This window comes from Carettochelys insculpta, chromosome 10, assembly GCF_033958435.1.
Source record: "Carettochelys insculpta isolate YL-2023 chromosome 10, ASM3395843v1, whole genome shotgun sequence".
Lineage (NCBI taxonomy): Eukaryota > Metazoa > Chordata > Testudines > Carettochelyidae > Carettochelys > Carettochelys insculpta.
The window spans coordinates 35,627,491-35,645,589 of NC_134146.1; the positions used below are offsets into that span (position 1 = coordinate 35,627,491).

Here is an 18,099-nt window from a genome sequence, read left to right on the forward strand (position 1 = left end):
TCACCTAATTGTCTAGCCATAACTTTGTCCTGCTGAGGCAGCAGCTCTGATCTTCCACCAGCAGAGCCACAGATTTGGGTTACTCCCCATATCAGAGCAGCACAGACACAGAGAGCAGCTCATTCTGGGAGGGCTCACTCACAGGGACTTGACACAGGCCCTAGGTGCACAGCTCCAATGGGATCGAAACCCAGATAAATCCAGCTTGTAAGTGTGACCCTCTATCATTGAAAGAAATAGGCACAGCTGTTATCTCCTCTCCACTCCACCCCCATAACAATTATTTACAATGGGCTTGTTAATAAACAAAAGTAATTTATTTGTATGAAAATTTATCTATTTTATTTGTGATTTATTTATTTGTATGAAAAGTAGGATTTAAGTGGTTGCAAGTGATAAGACAGATCAAAATACATTAAGTTAAATAAAACAATGCACACTAGCTAAGCTTAATATTCTCAAAAAAGAGTTACATGCAAATTCTTACTAGACAGCTTTAATTATCTTTCTTACAAATTAGACAGCCTCCTAGTTTGGGTCTGGTCATTCCCCTGTTCAGTCTTGGCTGATGGTAAATGGGGTATCTTGGAGTCTGGCATCTTTTAACGCCCCTATTGTTCAATTCCCTGCTTATATATGTTTTGCCCAAAGCGGGACCCTTTCACACCCCTATGGAAAAGTATTACATTCAAAATAGGTTCCAGCATCAAGTGACCAGGCCACATCTTAGCAGGCTTACAGGAAGAACAAGACTATTTACAGATCGTTGCCTTGAATACCAGACTATTAAGTTCCTGAAGTACCACTACTAGTTTTTCGTACCACACCTAGATTAATAAACAAGTTTATATTTTATATTTCTAACCACCAGGACAGGAATGATACATGCACACCAAGGGCATATCTACACAGCAAAAGTTATTTGAGAATAACAGCTGCTATTCTGAAATAACTTTGTGAGCATCTACATAGTAAAACTGCTATTTCAAAATCATTTTGAAACAGTGGATGGTTTATTTTGAATTCTGGAAACCTCATTCTATGAGGAATAGTGCCTATTCTAAAATAATAGGAGCTGTATAGATGCCTAATAGAGGTTATTTCCAAATAGGGGGCCTCTGGTCCTAGTTCCAGGTGGCCTTAAATGTAATTCAGCATTCAATCAGAGTGGACACTCCATTTCAGAATAGATGAGAGGTATTTCAAAATGCATTTTTTGTGTAGATGCTATTCCGGAAGATCTCTTCTGGTATAGCTTATTCCAAAATAATGCTGATGTGTAGACATAGCCCAAAAGAACATATTCAGTGGATTACAAACTTTTGAATGATAAGTTACATGTCCATTTTGCATAAAGCATATTCAAGTTATGCATATTCATATTCAAAAACATATTTCCATAAAAATATTGGCGTGCAACATCACAAGGTGATCCATCAGAACCACTGCACCCTAAAAACAGATTACAAACAACTTAACTAGAGGCAGAGAGGGGAAGTGCAGCTAAAATGGGACAACGGGTCTGAGAAACTCAAGGCATGGGTTTAAATAGTGATTGTGGAGACCAAGGAAACAGTGGTCCCCCAGACTGGCAAATGGGCACTGGAATGCACACAGGGGTGAGGGGTCTAACACTGACTACTCCCTCACTGTCTAATTCTAACCTCTCCAGATCCAATTCAGTCTCCAACCTTCAAACAAGATGGGCAGTATTAATGATGACCTGAGCATATAGTCACTTGAGAAAACTCTTCTTAGCAATGTTCCATTGGAAACCTTCTGGGCTATTTGAATGACAAAAATTTGTTCTGATGAAGAGTTTGAATAGTCATGGCAAAGGGTCATCCCAATAAATGGACATTTTAGTTGTATTGTATTGTAATAATTTCCGCGTAATCATAACCTAGTTTGGGGATTGAAGTTCACCGATTAGCATCCATTCATCCTGAGTGTACATAAGGTTTCAGATAGAAGAATTTTGAATGGAAGTGCATGTAACATAAGTATCTGTTCAGATGGTACTTTTAAAGAAATATATTTTCAAAAAGGAATATTTGCAAATTTTGACAGGAAGGTTCTCTTAGATTTGCTGTTAACAGGGGCTTAGAGTATACTGCTACTAACATAGATTATAGTTAATGTCATTGGGGGAATCATCCAGAAAAACCTCTTCCTTTATCTCAATATACTCTCTTTTTGATTCTTGCCATACTTGAAGGTGTATATTGTGGTCACCTTCACAAGGGCAAAGAGGACTGGATACAATGTACATGGATCTCTCTCTTGGGCCTGTATGGAAAAGCACTGATATCAATCCAAAGGGATATACTGCTGGAAAGAGGCAACTGGGACTCTGAGGATGAGCATAGTTAGCCAAGTTTAAATGTGGCACCAATTACATCCTGGAAGGCAGAAGAAGAGGACTATGTAACTTGCACCATATTTAAACTTGGCACATTGTGCTCAAGATCAGGAGGTGAGTCAATTTTCTCTTTCCAGCCACGTAAGACTGCCAGGTGTGGAGCTTCCTCCATATTCATCTATCAGCAGACAACTTGCAGGATATTAAGCCTCCAATTTCTCAACTTTCTAAGGTTTCAGTAAAACTATATCAAAATATGCAACAGTATTGAACACACAGTAATATATTGTTTGTGTTAAAAAAAAACAAACCCCATAAATGAATTTTAAACACATTTTATTGCTAGGATAGACTTGCAAATCGTAAGCAGTTAATATTTTCAGCATCTGAGAATTGCCTTCTAACAGATTGCTTGTTTTATGCAATGCAAAGAAAAAGAATTACCAGCAAGTTGAGAGAGTTTTTTTTTTTGGTTTGGTTTTGTTTTTGGTCAATGTAGTTCTAGAACTTCTTGCTTATCTCTCAGAATTTCTTCCTCATCTGTAAGACTTTCATCACAGTCTCTTTAAAAAAAAACACACACCACATGATTATGAATAGTTTGTATTCAAGATCCTCAAAGAAACAAATCCTGGAAGTAATTGTTTGGTCTTGTTTTGCATATTCATCTACTATTAGCATGATTTATCATATTTTAAAAAGGCATGATAAACAGTATGCTATAGGTAAATTGTAGCTTACAGTAGAATGTTGACCAAAACTATGGCATCCATTAATTTTTCTCAACTTCTGACAAGTTGTTTCTCAACTCTTCATCTAGACTCAGGTGGGCTTTTTTCCCCCCCAGTCATTTCCCTGGGTAACATTAATGTTCATTTTTAAGTTTTTTAATTTTTCATTAATTTTAATGTCAACAGTTCTGTAAAATCATGGAGGAGCTCAATAGATGTTCAGATACAAAAACTTAAAGCTTAACACTATTAAACATAGATGGTCTGTGTCTATCACCTTCCTTCAAAGGAAGGAAGGTAGTTAGGGTGTTGGGAGTTTACTAATGAAGCACTGCTGTGCATAGGCAGCACTTCATTAAGCAAATTCCCCTCTGTGGCAACTCCAAAGTTTTAAACTTCGAAGTACTGGCGTGCGTCTAGCTGTGGCACACCCACCAGTACTTCAAAGTGCCAGGGCAACTTCGAAGTCCCCTTACTTCTCAAAATTTTGAAGAGTAAGGGGACTTCGAAGTTGCCTGGGGACTTCAAAGTACCAGCAGGTGCGCCGCGGCTAGACGCACGCCGGTACTTTGAAGTTTAAAGCTTTGGAGTTGCCGCAGAGGGGAATTTGCCTAATGAAGTGCTGCCTATGCACAGCAGCACTTCATTAGTAAACTCCCAACACCCTAACTACCATCCTTCCTTCGAAGGAAGGCGGTAGTGTAGACAAGCCCAAGGTGTGCCCTGAGTCACGTGTGCTTGCCTGAAAAGCCTGTAAGCCCCCATCCTCCCCATGTAACACAGCTGTAAGGACACTGTTTATATAAGCTAAATTATTTTTATTTAGGGGACAGAAAAGGAGCTTTTAGCAGAGATTTTGGGGAGTGAGTAAGCAAGGACAAGAGGTGTTTTGCCATCACAGCTGGGGAAAGTCAGCCTTCTGCTTTGAGAAGCATCCCTGGGAAAGGAATGCAAGGCTCCCCTTGACTTCCCCCACCCACATTCTAGTGTGCCAATGAGAGGAGGGTAGGGAACATGGTGAGGAGGGCAAGTGGTTCATCACTGGCTGCAGCAGGCCTCTGTGCTCTTGTACCAGACACCTCAGGAGCTGTGTTTGCTGCCTCATTAGCTGCAACGTCTCCTTTTAAGATCGGCTTCATGTTCTCTGAGAGCTCTCTCGTCCTCCCAATCTGTCCTCTGGTTTTCCCAGTCTTCCTTCCTCTCCTCCAGCATGGCTCTCCTCCATGCACTTAACTATGCCCTGTCTGTTGGTGTGCTCTAGGAACATACCTTCCCACATTTGTTTTCCTAACCCTAACCCTTGGTAGCTCTGCCAGTACAGCTTCATCAGACCATGAGGCAACAAGGTCCTGAATCTACTGCACACTCCATGCTGGAGCTAGTCTGCAATCCCAGGAATTCATGGTCAGGTGTGCTGCTGAGGAGTGCTGCCTTGTCCACTAGCCACATGTGCCAAAGAGGTAACGAAATTCAAACTTTCCTAGGCCATTTTCTGCACACCTGGAAAGCAGCAGGGCTAAAAGTGATGGCCAGAGTGGTCACAGAAATACTGTGTGGAACACCTCCAGGAGGCCAAGAATGTCAAATTTCCCAATGTTGTGTCTGCATTACTGTAAAGTCAACCACGCAAGGTTAATTTTGGCATTACTCCTCATGAAAAGCAGAATACAAAAGATAACCTTGGGAGCCCTTAAAGTCAGCAGAACATACACCATATTGTAGACAGATTGCTTAGAAAAGCAACCTAAGTCACCTAAATGTGACCTAACGTCCTAGTGTAGACCAGGCCAAAGTACCTTCTTTATCCTGTCTCAACTGAATATCCCAACTCACAGAACAAATAAGTGAAGGGCAAGTCTACACTAGGGAAATAAGTCAATTTCAGATACGCAATTCTAGCTACTGTATTTGCATAGCTAGAATCAACATATCAGAATTGACTTACTACCCTAGTGAAGTCTGAGCCTCTACAGTCTCATGTCAACATCTCGTACTCCACACGATAGCGTGGAGTACAGGGGTCAATGGCTGAGCCCAGAGAGGTCAATTTTGCCCTGTCTTCACCAGAGCTGCAAATCAAATTCCAAAAAATTGACCAGCAGTGTGCTGATCTTCTGGTAAGTACAGACAAGCCCTGAGTAAAGGGTTTTCATTTCTGTACTGTCACTTTATTAAATAATGAACAAGAAATAAAACTAAAATAGGCTTTAGAAAGCTATCCAGACTCATCAGCATAAAATTTCTTCTGCTCCAGATTTTATTTAATTTGACAATTTTGTTTAAATCCCTATTGATGTGCACCTGCTTCATTATTAACAGAGAAACTACAAAGGAGATTTCATTTAAAAAAATATACAAAGTTTAATTAATCCTTTGAGGTATAATCATTATTATTTGCATTTTAAAACTGTGTTAATGGAGACAGAGAAGTTCAATGACTTTTCCTAACATCATGTCAGACAAATGACTTCTGGTTTCCACTGGAACTTGCTGCACCATATCTTATGACAGAACAGTTACTGAATCCATGTCTCTAGTTAATCTATAACTTTTGTTTGCTTGACAAACGGTTACTGCAGCAAACTGTTATGGACTTTGATTAACAAATGCAATTTTTATGTGTCTTGGTAACTGGGCAAGGTATTTCATCCCAAACCCCAACATTTATAACCTACAGGCATTTACAAACAAATTGTACCATTGTCATCATTTCAGGTTGCTTTCCTTCCCGCATCAGAGTCTCAACAAATTTGAGGTTTCCTGTTACCTAGACCTATCCACCCTCAGTTCTTTTAGATATCTCACAACTAGCAATGTTGTTTTACTTTCTGGACAATAGCAATCACACAACTGTAACTGCCAGATATGGAATGCCCAGTAACATATAAGAGGGCAGATTCAAAGGACATGGTCAAATGATGGAACTTTATTCCAGCATCAAGCAGTGACTGAAAAAATGTCCACACTGCAATGGGCCAGAAGAGACTTAAATGCAAATTTCAGATCTAAACAGTATGAGAACTAATGCTTTCCAATGAAAAAAATAATTTCATTATTTTCTTAAGAAGTTAATTACACAAGAAAAATAAATTAGATATACCAATTACTTTGTGTGGTCATGAAATTTCACAATTAATTCACATTCACATTTAATAAAAGGGGTCCTTACAATTTTATTTCCATCCAAGAATAACTCTCTCCAGAGATGTAATGAGTTAGCTAGAAATTATCTGGCTAATTTATACAAGCAGCATATTTTTACATTTATATTACTTCTACTCCAATTTATTGCTATCATCTTGGTGGCTAGGGACTCTTCATATTTAATGGATTATATTCTCTTACACTTATCATCCTACATGTTTAGAGAAGGGCATGGTCTTCCACCCTGAGAGATGGGAGACCACAACTGATCCCTTGGTAGGGAAAACAGGGACAACTATGGATTCCCTGCTGGAAGCAGAGGAGCAGGGTGGGGCAGGAACAGGAAATATAAAAGGCCAGGCCCTCAGCACAGGGGAGTGAGAGCTGCCTGATGAGCAGGGTGTTATATTTACACTGCTGTAGCTTGGAGCTAATGGAGACTACTACAGTGCCTGAAAAGCAGAGGAACTGCCAGTCACCAGGAACACCAGTGAATTGTTGGGGCTGAAATTAGCTGCTTACCTCTGTGGGACGCGCACCAGGCACACAGAAACACACGCCCCAAATTGGATGTGTGGGAAGGAGCCCAGGGTAGCTGCATAGGGTTTGGCTGTATTATCAACTACAAGCCAGCCAACATGTTATGGTCAGATTTCTCCACAGACCCAGTGGTGGGGCTCACCTAGTCTCTGTGAGGGTCCTGGACTGGCATGAGTGAAGCGGGAGGGCCTGTGTCCCGCTACCCTTTGCCATCCACCATCGGGTTGGCAGTCTCCCCATTTTGCGGTCAGAATGATTACGTTAGTCTGGCAACTGTCTGAACTAGGAGACCAGATGGTTTGCTTTCACATCAGGCAGTTAAATCTTCCCTAGACTGTTGTGCTGTTCTGCCTGACTGCCAGCCAGAGCCCCTTACCTGACCTGATTGCTAGTTTGCCCTAACCGAGGCCCTGGCCAGACAAACTCCAACTGTTCTGCCTGACTTTAGGCCAGAGATCCATATTGGATTAATTCCTCTTCCTGATTGAGGGCCCAGGTAAACAGACTCATTTTGCTCTCCCAGGCCACAAGCTAGAGCAATTAACTGTGTATCACCACACTCTGAGGGTTCTAGGCCTATAGACTTACTGCTGCTCTGCCTGTCAGCAGGCCCAGGACACTAGCTGTGAGCTAATGTTCCCATGAACCAAAGCACCTGTGAAATGCCATAGTTAAGGGCAGGATCTTCCACCCTGATAGATGAGGAGAGATCCATGACTGCCTAAAAACTTGTGATACTAACGCCGTGATTTAACAAAACATTAGGCAGCATAACTTAAAAATTGTTAGTGCATTTTTAAAAATTGTTTTACAATTATGCCATCAATATAGTAAGTCACTCAGATGAAACATATCATAATTAGCTCTTTTTTGAAATGTTGTGTACAAGAAGTATGCCAATCAAGCATTTTACTATACAGCTTTATTAAAAAAAGAATCAGCAGGTTTGACTTACCTAAAAATATCAATGCCACTGTGGTCTTTCATTTCTAGGTTATTATAAAAATCTGTAATATTTTCACTTATATTCTTTGAATGTCTGCTGAAAGCTGTTAAGTCTTCAGAGGTAAAGCTGTAAAGTTCTTCCTGAGGATCTGAAATATTTTATGTAATTTTCAATAACCAATATAACTAAAGTGCAGTACTTACAATATATAGTCTCTAAAAACTTCTCAGAACAGTATAGCCATATCAGCAAAAACATAACATTTAAAATAATAGTGATAAAATATTCTGGTTTATAACCTCAGCCTTACAGAAGGCAACACTATATACAGCCTCAAATACAAAAATAAGGACTCCTCATAACTTATACTAGTATAGGATGTTACTGGAAAAACAAATTAATTCTAACTTTGTGTTATATGTTTGCATCAGTTATTATTTTCAAGAGTTCATAATAAGGACAAAACACCACAATTTAAAACTTGAAACAAACGTCCCATCAACAGTTGCTACTCTAGTTGCAAAAGTTCCTATGATCATGAAATACCACAGATAGGGTAGAGAGATGGTTTGCTAGCTCACAGTACTTCAAGAACACTACATAACATTGATTCCCACTCCTGGAGATACGTATGCACCAAAAGTTGTCTGAAAGAAAAAAATACCTAATCATTTCTATTCACCATTAACTATCCCTTAAGTGGACAGTCCTCAAAGTCAGTCTTTTTTTTTTTTTTCAAAAAGACAATCCCAGGAGGAAAGTGTTTTTTGCCAACAGTGTCTGGTGGTAACTGACATTTGTCAACTGGAAGATGATGTACTAATAAAATGATTTCCTTGTTGGACTCTTTTTTACTGTTGATTTGATCCTGGTAGCAAGGTTTATTTGTTGTTTCATCATCACAGATCAAGGAAGCAGGTGTTTATTACAAAAACTCATACCAAGAGGAAGTACCTGACCCATTGTGTCAGATTTTGTTGACAGACATGAAGAGGGTCAGAGATGTTTAAGTATGAGATCATTACAGCTTGTTCCCATGTAACTAATCTGAAGATTATGTAGTGACTAAAAATAGACAAACCATCCTATTAAGCCAGAAAATTGGAATTTTGCATATCTAGAATGGTGTATGTACTCCGTGCTGAATCAGGTCTTAAAGTTTCCACAAATCAGAGCTCTACTAATGATCAAGAACACAACAATTATTATGTAGTTTGCTTTACATTTTTGCAAGCATAAGCACGGTTGCATAAAACATGCATTCATACTGTAAGTAATTACCTATATGACATTTTAGTTCATTTTCCAAGCCAGCTAAAGCTTGTTGATCAGCAGTATATTCTAAGAGAGGGTCATTTTGTTCAGTTACATCAGTGCTTTCCATTTTTGAAATTGCAGTAGCAGCTCTAGATAAGGGCTTAGTTAAATTTTTTGGTCTTGTCTGAGAGAATACACAGCGGATACGATCACTCTTCACAGATTTAGAGGACGGTATATTTGCTGACAAAGGTCTTCGGAAGTTCTTACCTGAAATTAAAATCAGAGTGAAAAATTATGATTTTGTTCTAATTGTGAGTCAAGATTTTAGATGAACAACAGAATTGTATCTATTATTTACTATAATGAAATTAGTCTTGACAGAATTTGATTTTTAAATAATTTTGACAGATGTTGATTAGCTTTTTAGCATTTTATCAATTTTTATTTTCACGGTTGTACAGAATACTGAAGAGACAAGCAACAAGGGGGTCAGACAGTTTTTAAGCACTGTAGACACCGACTCAAAAAGCAAAGCTTTATAAACCATAAAACCAGTGCTTTTTTGTGTGGTGCTTGCTGGTACTAAATACCAGCACCTCAGGAGCCCCAGCAATGGGATTGGCTGTGGGAAGAGGGGCAGGGAGCTGGCTAAGTACCGGCTCTTCTTTTTTGTTAATTAAAAAAAACCAAAAAAGAAAAAAAAAAAAAAAAGAGTACTGCATAAAACAAATTGCATATTTCAACAGTTGATATTGATAAAAATAAATATTCTTCAATCAAACTCTAAAGTTCCTGAGCAGTGTTTTTTCTTAATTTGCCTATCTATAAAATCTGATCATCACTGACACTTTTCATCTGCTTGTATATGTTCAGTGACAATGTTTACCAAGAAAAATAGAATCCTTCCAAGCCTAACAATGTGAATTCTAATTGGAACTGGCATCTCTGATACTCCTTTTATAATACTATAAACCTTTCTGGAATAAAGTATTCAAGTCTACACATTTAGGCTCAGCATGGCACACATTTTTTTTCTGCCATGTTGAAAAGTATTTGATTCTGCTGCTTTTTATTTATGAGTGTAAAAAAGAAAATACAAATGCATAAACTAAAAAATTTCAGATTTTTTGCAGTGAATTTAACATTAACTATTTTAATCAGTCAAGTACTACTTTCTAAAATAACCGAAATATCATATTGGTTGCTCAGGATGATCAAAGAAATGTGATGAGAGGAGAGAAAAATCACTTAATTGCTCATTCCTTCATTTAGCCTGATAACACTTAAAAGCCTTACGATGAAGACCACATTGTGCTAAATACTGTAAAAATGCGTAGTAATAGAAAATACCTGTCCTGGATAGTTTGTAACTTAAATAGACAAGACAGACAAAGGGAGAGAGTGGAAACTTAGGCACAGAGAAGTGGCTTACTAAAGGTAATTGTTGGTGGAACATGAGATCTTAGTTTTAATTCAAAGTAAATAAAATATTTGTATAGAATTAGTGAGAAAGAATATTTGAATATATACAATTGCTTAATTTTTACTCTTGGTGAAAGCATAAGACAAGACCATTTACATGTTAATTGTTTAAATTACTTGTTAAATCTTTAAAAGGTGCTTCCTCCACACTTTAAGAACACAACAGTTAAATGGAAATTTTAAGAGAAGTAACTTTAAAATGGTTGAACACTGACTGCTGGATCTTTTATCCATGGCTGCCAGGTTCAATTTCACATTTTTGGCTGGGACTTTCATAGGCTCATATGGGTGTTACGCATCCAACTTCCACTGAAAAAACAGCAGCAGCAGCAAATTCTTGTTATAACAAATGTTATAACTGCATTTCCTTCTGGACTTTTGCAATATGCAGAAAGCAAAAATGAGACTCCATTACTGAATATGACCCGAATGATACAGTGTGAATATTTCCATAATGATACATACAATATACCTATATTTTTTGTATTTAAAAATACAAATAGACCTAAGTCCTGTTCACTTTTCTCAGAAACACCAACTGTACTAAGCTGGATTCTTGTGAGCATTGAGAGCTGTGCAGGCTTTAGAACATTCTTTTGCAAAAAAGTACTGTAATACATTTTGTTTTGTTTTTTCTCACAATTAAGAGAACAGAAATAGGCAAGACAAGCTCACAATTTTTCCATTACACATATATGTAAAATATGGAGGTTCCAAATTGAAATGACAATTTACAGTATGTCTGGAGTATCAAATGCACAAAGTAGTACATCTGAAAATGATTTTACAATACGTGTGGCTGCCCAGCAGAGATTCAAGTGCCAATCAGCTGACTAGCAGAGTGCCCCACAGCTAGCAGCATGCGTTTCTTACTGCTGGTGCACTTCTGCATATGCCTTGGTGTACATAAAATTTATTCCAGCCCTGGAAGTAAAAAAAATTAGGCTGTGGCCTGCGTTGCATCTTCAAGTTGAGGGCAACATGCTAATCTCTCAGATCCAGGGAAGGAATGATGGAAAGCAGGGAGACCATGCAGAACTTTAGTTTCTGTAGGTATTTGCTGAAGTGTTGCAGGTCCAGAATGGCCTGCAGTTTGCCCTTGGCATTTCAAATAAAAAAAGGAAAAGAACCCTTTGTTTCAGTACTCATGAGGAACTTTTTCCACTGCCAGCAGCTGCAACAATGATTTTACCTCCTGCAACAGGTGGCTCAAATGACAGTGATCCCTGAAGGGGGATGGGGAAGGAGCTGGGGGAGGATTTAGATACATCTTAGAGAGTTTATCCCTGTTCCAGCATCTGGAGGACCCATCGGTCTGAGGTTATGTGGGTCCATGCAGACGAAATTGAAAAGGAGATTGGAAAAAATAGGAAAGATGGGCCCTGGGAAAAAAACTGTGAAAATGATTATGTGGCCTCCTACTCGGTGTGGGTCAAGTTGGTCTGGGTGGAGGGTGCAAGATAGCTCCTGAGGTGGCATTTGTAGCCCTTGCTCTTCTTGGGGTTCCGGTTCTTGTCCAGGTTGGTTCTTGGCCCTGAGATTAAAACTGTTTAAACCACTTAGGGGTCAGGGGAGGGATTTACAACCCTAAGGTCTTTGGAGTTATACAGGAGTCCCTGGTTCATGATCTTGCTGTCATCCATTTGTTCTGCAAACAGGACACATTTCAAACAGGAGGTCCTACATCAGCTGCTGAGTTTCAGTCAATAGGCCACAGTGGAGCAGCCAGGATGCCTGTAGCACGAGACAGCAGATATCCAAACCAAAAGTTAAACTGGGTAGACTCTAAAATTACCTACTTTACAAATGAATAGTAAATTAAAAAAATTACAGAATGTGTCTCACAGATTTAAGGCTCCCATTCAACAAATCCCTAAAGTACGTACTTAGCTTTATGTGAAAAGGAATGCTGATATGCTTAAAATTAGCCTGATGGTTACATAAATGCTAAATCAAAAAAAATTGTTATCCTGTCCATATTCTTACCAGTGGGTGACCTGTGCATTAATGTCTGTAGCAAAACTCCAGCCCGTAAGTTTTGTAGTTCCAAACTACTTGAAGATCTCTTCAGTTCATTTTGCAAGACATCACGTACTACACAATCATCAGCATATTCACTTAAGCTCATGTCTCTCAACCAATGTCCATTTCCTGAAATTAAAATGCAACATAAATAGCACCAGGAAAATATTAATACTTTTTCATGCTAATATTTACATGTAACATGTGATGCTGTAGCTGCCGTATTTAATATTTTTATGTCCAGAGAATCAGTATTTTATAGTTAAAAATTTCATACAAAAAATACAAACATATTTTAAAGTTATGTGCAAGTAATTTTTTTATTTGTTCAGATTCTATATTTTACCATGAAAAGATTTAGTAACTTTTTATTAACCAGTTTTTATATATTAATGGAAGACTTTGGAGAAAATAGGCATAATTTTAAGCAGATCATTACATCAAAGTTGATCATCAGCAGAAAAGCATGAACACTGTCTCCATCCCAAATTCTTACAGTGGGTAAAAGTTAATGATTTTTTTTAAAATTGGATTTTTTAACTGAACAAAATGTTACATTTATCATTTAAAAACAGCACTTACATTTAAATCTTATTACAAATATGTTGTATCTACACTTAGTCTCATAAAAATGAACTAGTGCCTCTAGTCTGTCCAGCCTAAACAACAGCTCTCACTTTTTTCGGGTTCTGGGCTTTCAATTTGAATTTATGCCATAGAATAATATATGAAAAGACAGTCACAGTTTTGTCCTTATGTGGTGATGGAGTTGGGCCAAGCACAGCAGAGCTAGGGTATGTCTACACTATCACATTTGTTGACAAAACTTATGTTGACACTCAAAAGTCAACAAAACAAAAATCACCAGAGTGTGTTTATAATTGCATTTGTCGACAGATCATGTCCACACTTGGGGTACCATCATCACCGGCGTGAGCAATGCACTGTGGGGATGTACCTCACAGGGCAGCGTTGTGGGAATGCAGAGCTGATCCCTGCACATATTGGGATTCCATGCAGGTTCTCCTACAGCCTTGTCAGCTGCCAGGAGCCCCATCATGAGCAACCCTAGGCTCTGAGTACTTAGGAATGTCAAAGCAGCACAGCAGCCTGTCCTCCTCCTCCTACAGCAGCAGTCTGCCCGAGCATTCCAATCTTTTGTTCTTTTTTTCCTCAAAGGGGGGCAGCTAACTCAGTTGTCAGATGCTTCCCAGAGCTTTGAAAAGGGAAAGACACATGCCTGTAGGGCACTATAGATCAACCACTGTGCAAAGCCCTTAAAGAAAGCATTGTGGGATACTGGCAGAGGCCAGTTATGTTAAAGAAGTAGGTCTGTCCCAGGAAACCTCATCACCAAATAAATCATTTTGATAGTCTTTAAAGTGCTACATTTCTGCTGTTTTGTTAGAATACAGACTAACTGGGCTACCTCTCTATTACCATTCACTCTTTGTTGACAAAGAGGTGGGGGTGGGGGTCTCCCTGCACCTGCCATGGCTAGAAGCAGGCTAGGCACAAGGGTGCAGGCCCTAATGCAGACACACTGAGGAGTGATGCATTTGGGCATGCCTGCATGTGCGAGGCAGCATTTGCCTGTGGGCAGCACCGAGCCGCAGGTGTGTGAGCGGGCCCTAGGAAGGCCCACGCTGCTCCAGGCTCCTCTGCAGCCCATGAGGGAATCCCACTGTGGCCAGACACATTCCTTCCCTGCTCATCTGTTGTCTATGCAGAGGGGGGATGGGGTCAGAAGCGGGCAGCACAGTCCTGTAGGCACCTTGAGGCTCCAGTAAGACAGGGCCCACTGTGCAGGCCACACATAGCCTTGATACCAGGATATCTCCCCTCCCCTGCCCCAAAGAGCGTTGGTTGCTGCTCACAGAGGTGGGCACAGCCACAGACAGAGTGTCTGCACGGATGACTGATCATATCTCCCTCGTGTTCTCCACCACGAGACCAGACAGGCCCAAGGGGCAAGCCACACCACCAAAGCCAGACACCACAGCCTGGAGCCCTGAAAGTATGCCGGGGTCCAGGAAGACGTCATGACGTGCAGCAAACCCTGGTGCAGAAGGTCTCTGAGGACGCAGAGTTGCAGAACTGACCATGGGAGCAGCTCACGCAACAATACGTGTGGCATTGTGTACAACATGCTGGCACACGGGCCTGCTGTCACTCCTCCTGACCATCACCCTCCTGCACCCCTGCTATGCCCACTCCCCTTCAGTCAGCCCTCCCAAGCAATGCCCATGCCCCCTCACGCTGCCCCACTCCAGTCCCCTCTCCTTCTCACCCCCTGGGGTCACCAGACCCACAAAACCCTGATGAGGTCCCTGGACCCAAGGTGGCACATGTAGCCAACCCTGACATCACTCTATGCCCTCTCCAGGTTCTGAGCCCCGCTTCCCTGCCCATCTGTTGCAAATGAAACAAAGACAGAGTTCATTTTGTTGGAAAACGAACAGCTTTCTTTATTCTGAGTTCAGGGAAGGGATAGGGCTGCAAGCTGGACGCCCCTATTGGGGAGGCCCTGGGGAGAGTTACTGGGGTCCCTGAGAGAACCTCCCCCTCAGGACCTCCTGGATACACACCCTGGCAGATAGCAACTGTCCTTGGCTGGTCAAAGGCTCACCTCAACAGCCAATGTCTGCCCCCCACACCTTGGGAGGAAGGCCTCCCACTTCCTTTCCACAAAGTTGTGGAGAACACAACATGCTGCAACCACCTCGGGGATGTTTTGCTCCCCCATGTCCAGGTGGGTCAGCAGGCACATGAAACATGCCTTGAGGAGGCTGAAGATGCACTCGACCTGCATCCTGGCATGGTTCAGGTAGTCATTAAATTGGTCTCTGCTGGAGTCCAGGTGTTCAGTATAAGGCTTCAAAAACCAAGGCATAAGGAGGTAAGCTGCGTCCCCACAATGCACAATGGCATCTGCACTTCTTCAACTGCTAGTTCATGGTGGGGGACAAAGGTGCCCGCCTCCAAGCTTCCTGCCCAGGCTGGAATTATGAAACATGTGGGCACCATGTGCCCTGCCCGAGCACCCAACAAAAATCTCTGTGAACTCTCCACAGTGGGTGACCAGGGCCTGCAGCACCATAAAAGAGTAGCCCTTCCTATTGATATACAGGGCCACATGGTGCTCTGGTGTGTGGATCAAGTTGTGGGTCCCACCAATGGCTCCAGCACAGTTTGGGAACCCCAGGGCAGCAAATTCAGCCACGATCGGGTCCAGGTATCTCAGGAAGATGATCCTCCACAGCAGGATCAAATGGATGGCCATCACAACCTGCAGAAGGAGACAAACACACACACAAAACAAAGAATGAGAGAGGGAGTGCTTGAGCCTTTGAGAGGTGCCAGTCCCCCTCCCATCTCCTCCTCTCCAAACACCCCAGGACCCACACCGTATGATGCCACACCCCACATCCCCTGGAGCAGGGCTGTATGAGGACAGGACAGCACAACCCCCAGGGCTTTCCTTTCACTCCCAATCCACTCCTCACACGCCCCAACCTGAGCATCTCCCTTTTCCTCCCACTTCTCCCTTGCAGGAACTGCAGCCAGAGAGTGCCTTACCTCCACAAGGAGGGCCCCAACTGTGAATTTCCTCATGCTAAACTAGTTGCCCACCAAATGGTAGCTGTTGGGCATGGCAAGCTTCCATGTTGTGATTGCGACCTGCTTCTCCAGGAGGATGGTGGGCCACTGGTGGCTGTTGTGTCTACAGAGGACAGGGAGAGCCAGACAACTCCAAAAAGGTGACCTTCCACACGTGGAAGTTTTGGAACCACTGTTGGTTATCCCACCGCTCCACCATTCCAAAATCAAGTTGAGCCTCCAGAAATGCCTCCCCACTGTGGGGTGAAGTTGCCAAAGTGTAGCTCCCACACCCAGGGAGAGGGTCCCAAGAATAAACTTGGGGTTGAGCTCATTCAGGACCAAGAAGGCACCTGGCACAAAGTGCTGCAAAGAGTGCAGTATGGCCATATGGAGCCATTGCATGTCTGGGGCAGCTTTGGCTCCATGGCACCAAGCAAACAGCTGTGGCATCCAAAAAAGCAGGACAACCACAGCAGGCACTGACAAGCTTTGCTCTCCCTCAAAGAGGTAGGCAAGCATGCAGAAGGAGCAGAGGAATAACTATCCAGAGGGGGATCCATTTAAGCACATGACTTGACAAGGCTCCAACAGCAGCACTTGAAAGCAACTGGTAACCTAAAGCCCTGGCTGAAGTGGTTCTGGGTGGCCTTTTATGCAAGAGAGTGTCCAATCAGTGCAGATCCTCTCTTTCAAAAAAAACAGACTGCCTTTATGATACACTTTGTGTGGATGCTCTCTTTTGGAAAAAGTTTTTTTGGAAGATCTCGTCCAAAAAAAGCTTCTTCCAAAAGAAGCCAGCAATCTTGATGTGACCTCACTGTTTTGTGGCCAAAAGGCAGTTTTTGACAACAAAACTTGGTAGCATAGACATACCCTCAGTTAAGGCATTGTCTAAAGACAGAGACAATATACAGGAGAAGACAGAGGCAACAAAGAAGGAAACACTAGAGGGGACTGAAAGAAAAAAAAGAGCATCTCATTCGGTACACTCAAAGCTTCCTATATTTCCCTATGCTTTTGCCAAAGAAAAATTGTCATGGCTTCTGTGGGTAAAAGAAAGACCTTATCCAGAAATATTTTGAAGAAATTTGTTCACTGCATTAAAAATAAAAGAAAATGTATCAAGTGTAAGTAGCGCCAGAAGACAACGCAGGGCCTAGCTGCAAGAATAAATATGTAAGGAAAACTGCTTAACAGGAGAAAATGAAATGGATGTGTCTGAAGAGCAAAGTGGATCAACTCTGCAATGCACCATTCTTAGGACTCTCTCTCTATGCCTTGTATATGTGTGATTTAACAAGAAAATTTCCAACCTGTTTGTTATGTTGGATGTTGCTAAGAAACTTTTTCTAGCTAGGTTTAGAATCTATCACCCAAGTACACACTACAGAAAACTGTTGTAAGACAAATCTAGGCTTGCCAGTTGCCACTGTCATTTTCTTTATCATATACATTATTCTTGCTTTGCGTCTGTCTGGGCAAGGTTCTACCATGCCCTTCCGCCCCCAGCACCGTGCCGGCCCCACCCCACCCCGTGGCCAGCAAGGGGCCCAGCCCAGTCCCCAACCAATGGACTCCTCCCTCGCACTGTGCCAGCCCCTTCCTCACCAAGCACAGCATCAGGCCCAGCGCAACGCAACACCTTCCTCTCCTGGTACCATGCCAGCCCCAGCCAGCACAGGGCCCAGTCCATACACTTTGGATGTGTATTACAACAGGTTTCTGTCTAGAACTTTCTTCCAGACCAACTTCTGCTTGCATGCAGAGCTGCAACTGGTCCTGTAGTATTATATAATACATGCTTCTTATGTTGGAACATCATGGTCACAGACCATAATGCCATTTTACTTCAGCATAACTCAACCGCCTGAAAGGAACCCCATCCTATACTTCTTTTCAATAGGACTTACTCCAAAATGATGTGCACTGTCAGCAGAGTTTTCAGTTGCCCCTCCCACCCTCCCTTTTTTTTTTGGTAACGTGGAAACAGATCTACATCAAAATGACAG

The 18,099-nt window shown here is 41.6% G+C and overlaps 1 protein-coding gene across 1 annotated transcript in view; it reads right to left on the bottom strand.

Annotated features, from left to right (window-relative positions):
* Window positions 1-2,687: 2,687 nt before the first annotated feature.
* ZBBX (zinc finger B-box domain containing) overlaps window positions 2,688-18,099 on the bottom strand; it is a 48,258-nt gene continuing 32,846 nt past the window's right edge. Inside the window, exons 16-19 of the mRNA XM_075004431.1 lie at window positions 12,452-12,616; window positions 9,005-9,250; window positions 7,733-7,871; window positions 2,688-2,925 (exon numbers count right to left, since the gene is read on the bottom strand). Of these exons, the coding sequence (XP_074860532.1) occupies window positions 2,853-2,925; window positions 7,733-7,871; window positions 9,005-9,250; window positions 12,452-12,616 (623 nt within the window). The 3' untranslated portion in view covers window positions 2,688-2,852. The remainder of the gene's footprint in view (window positions 2,926-7,732; window positions 7,872-9,004; window positions 9,251-12,451; window positions 12,617-18,099) is intronic.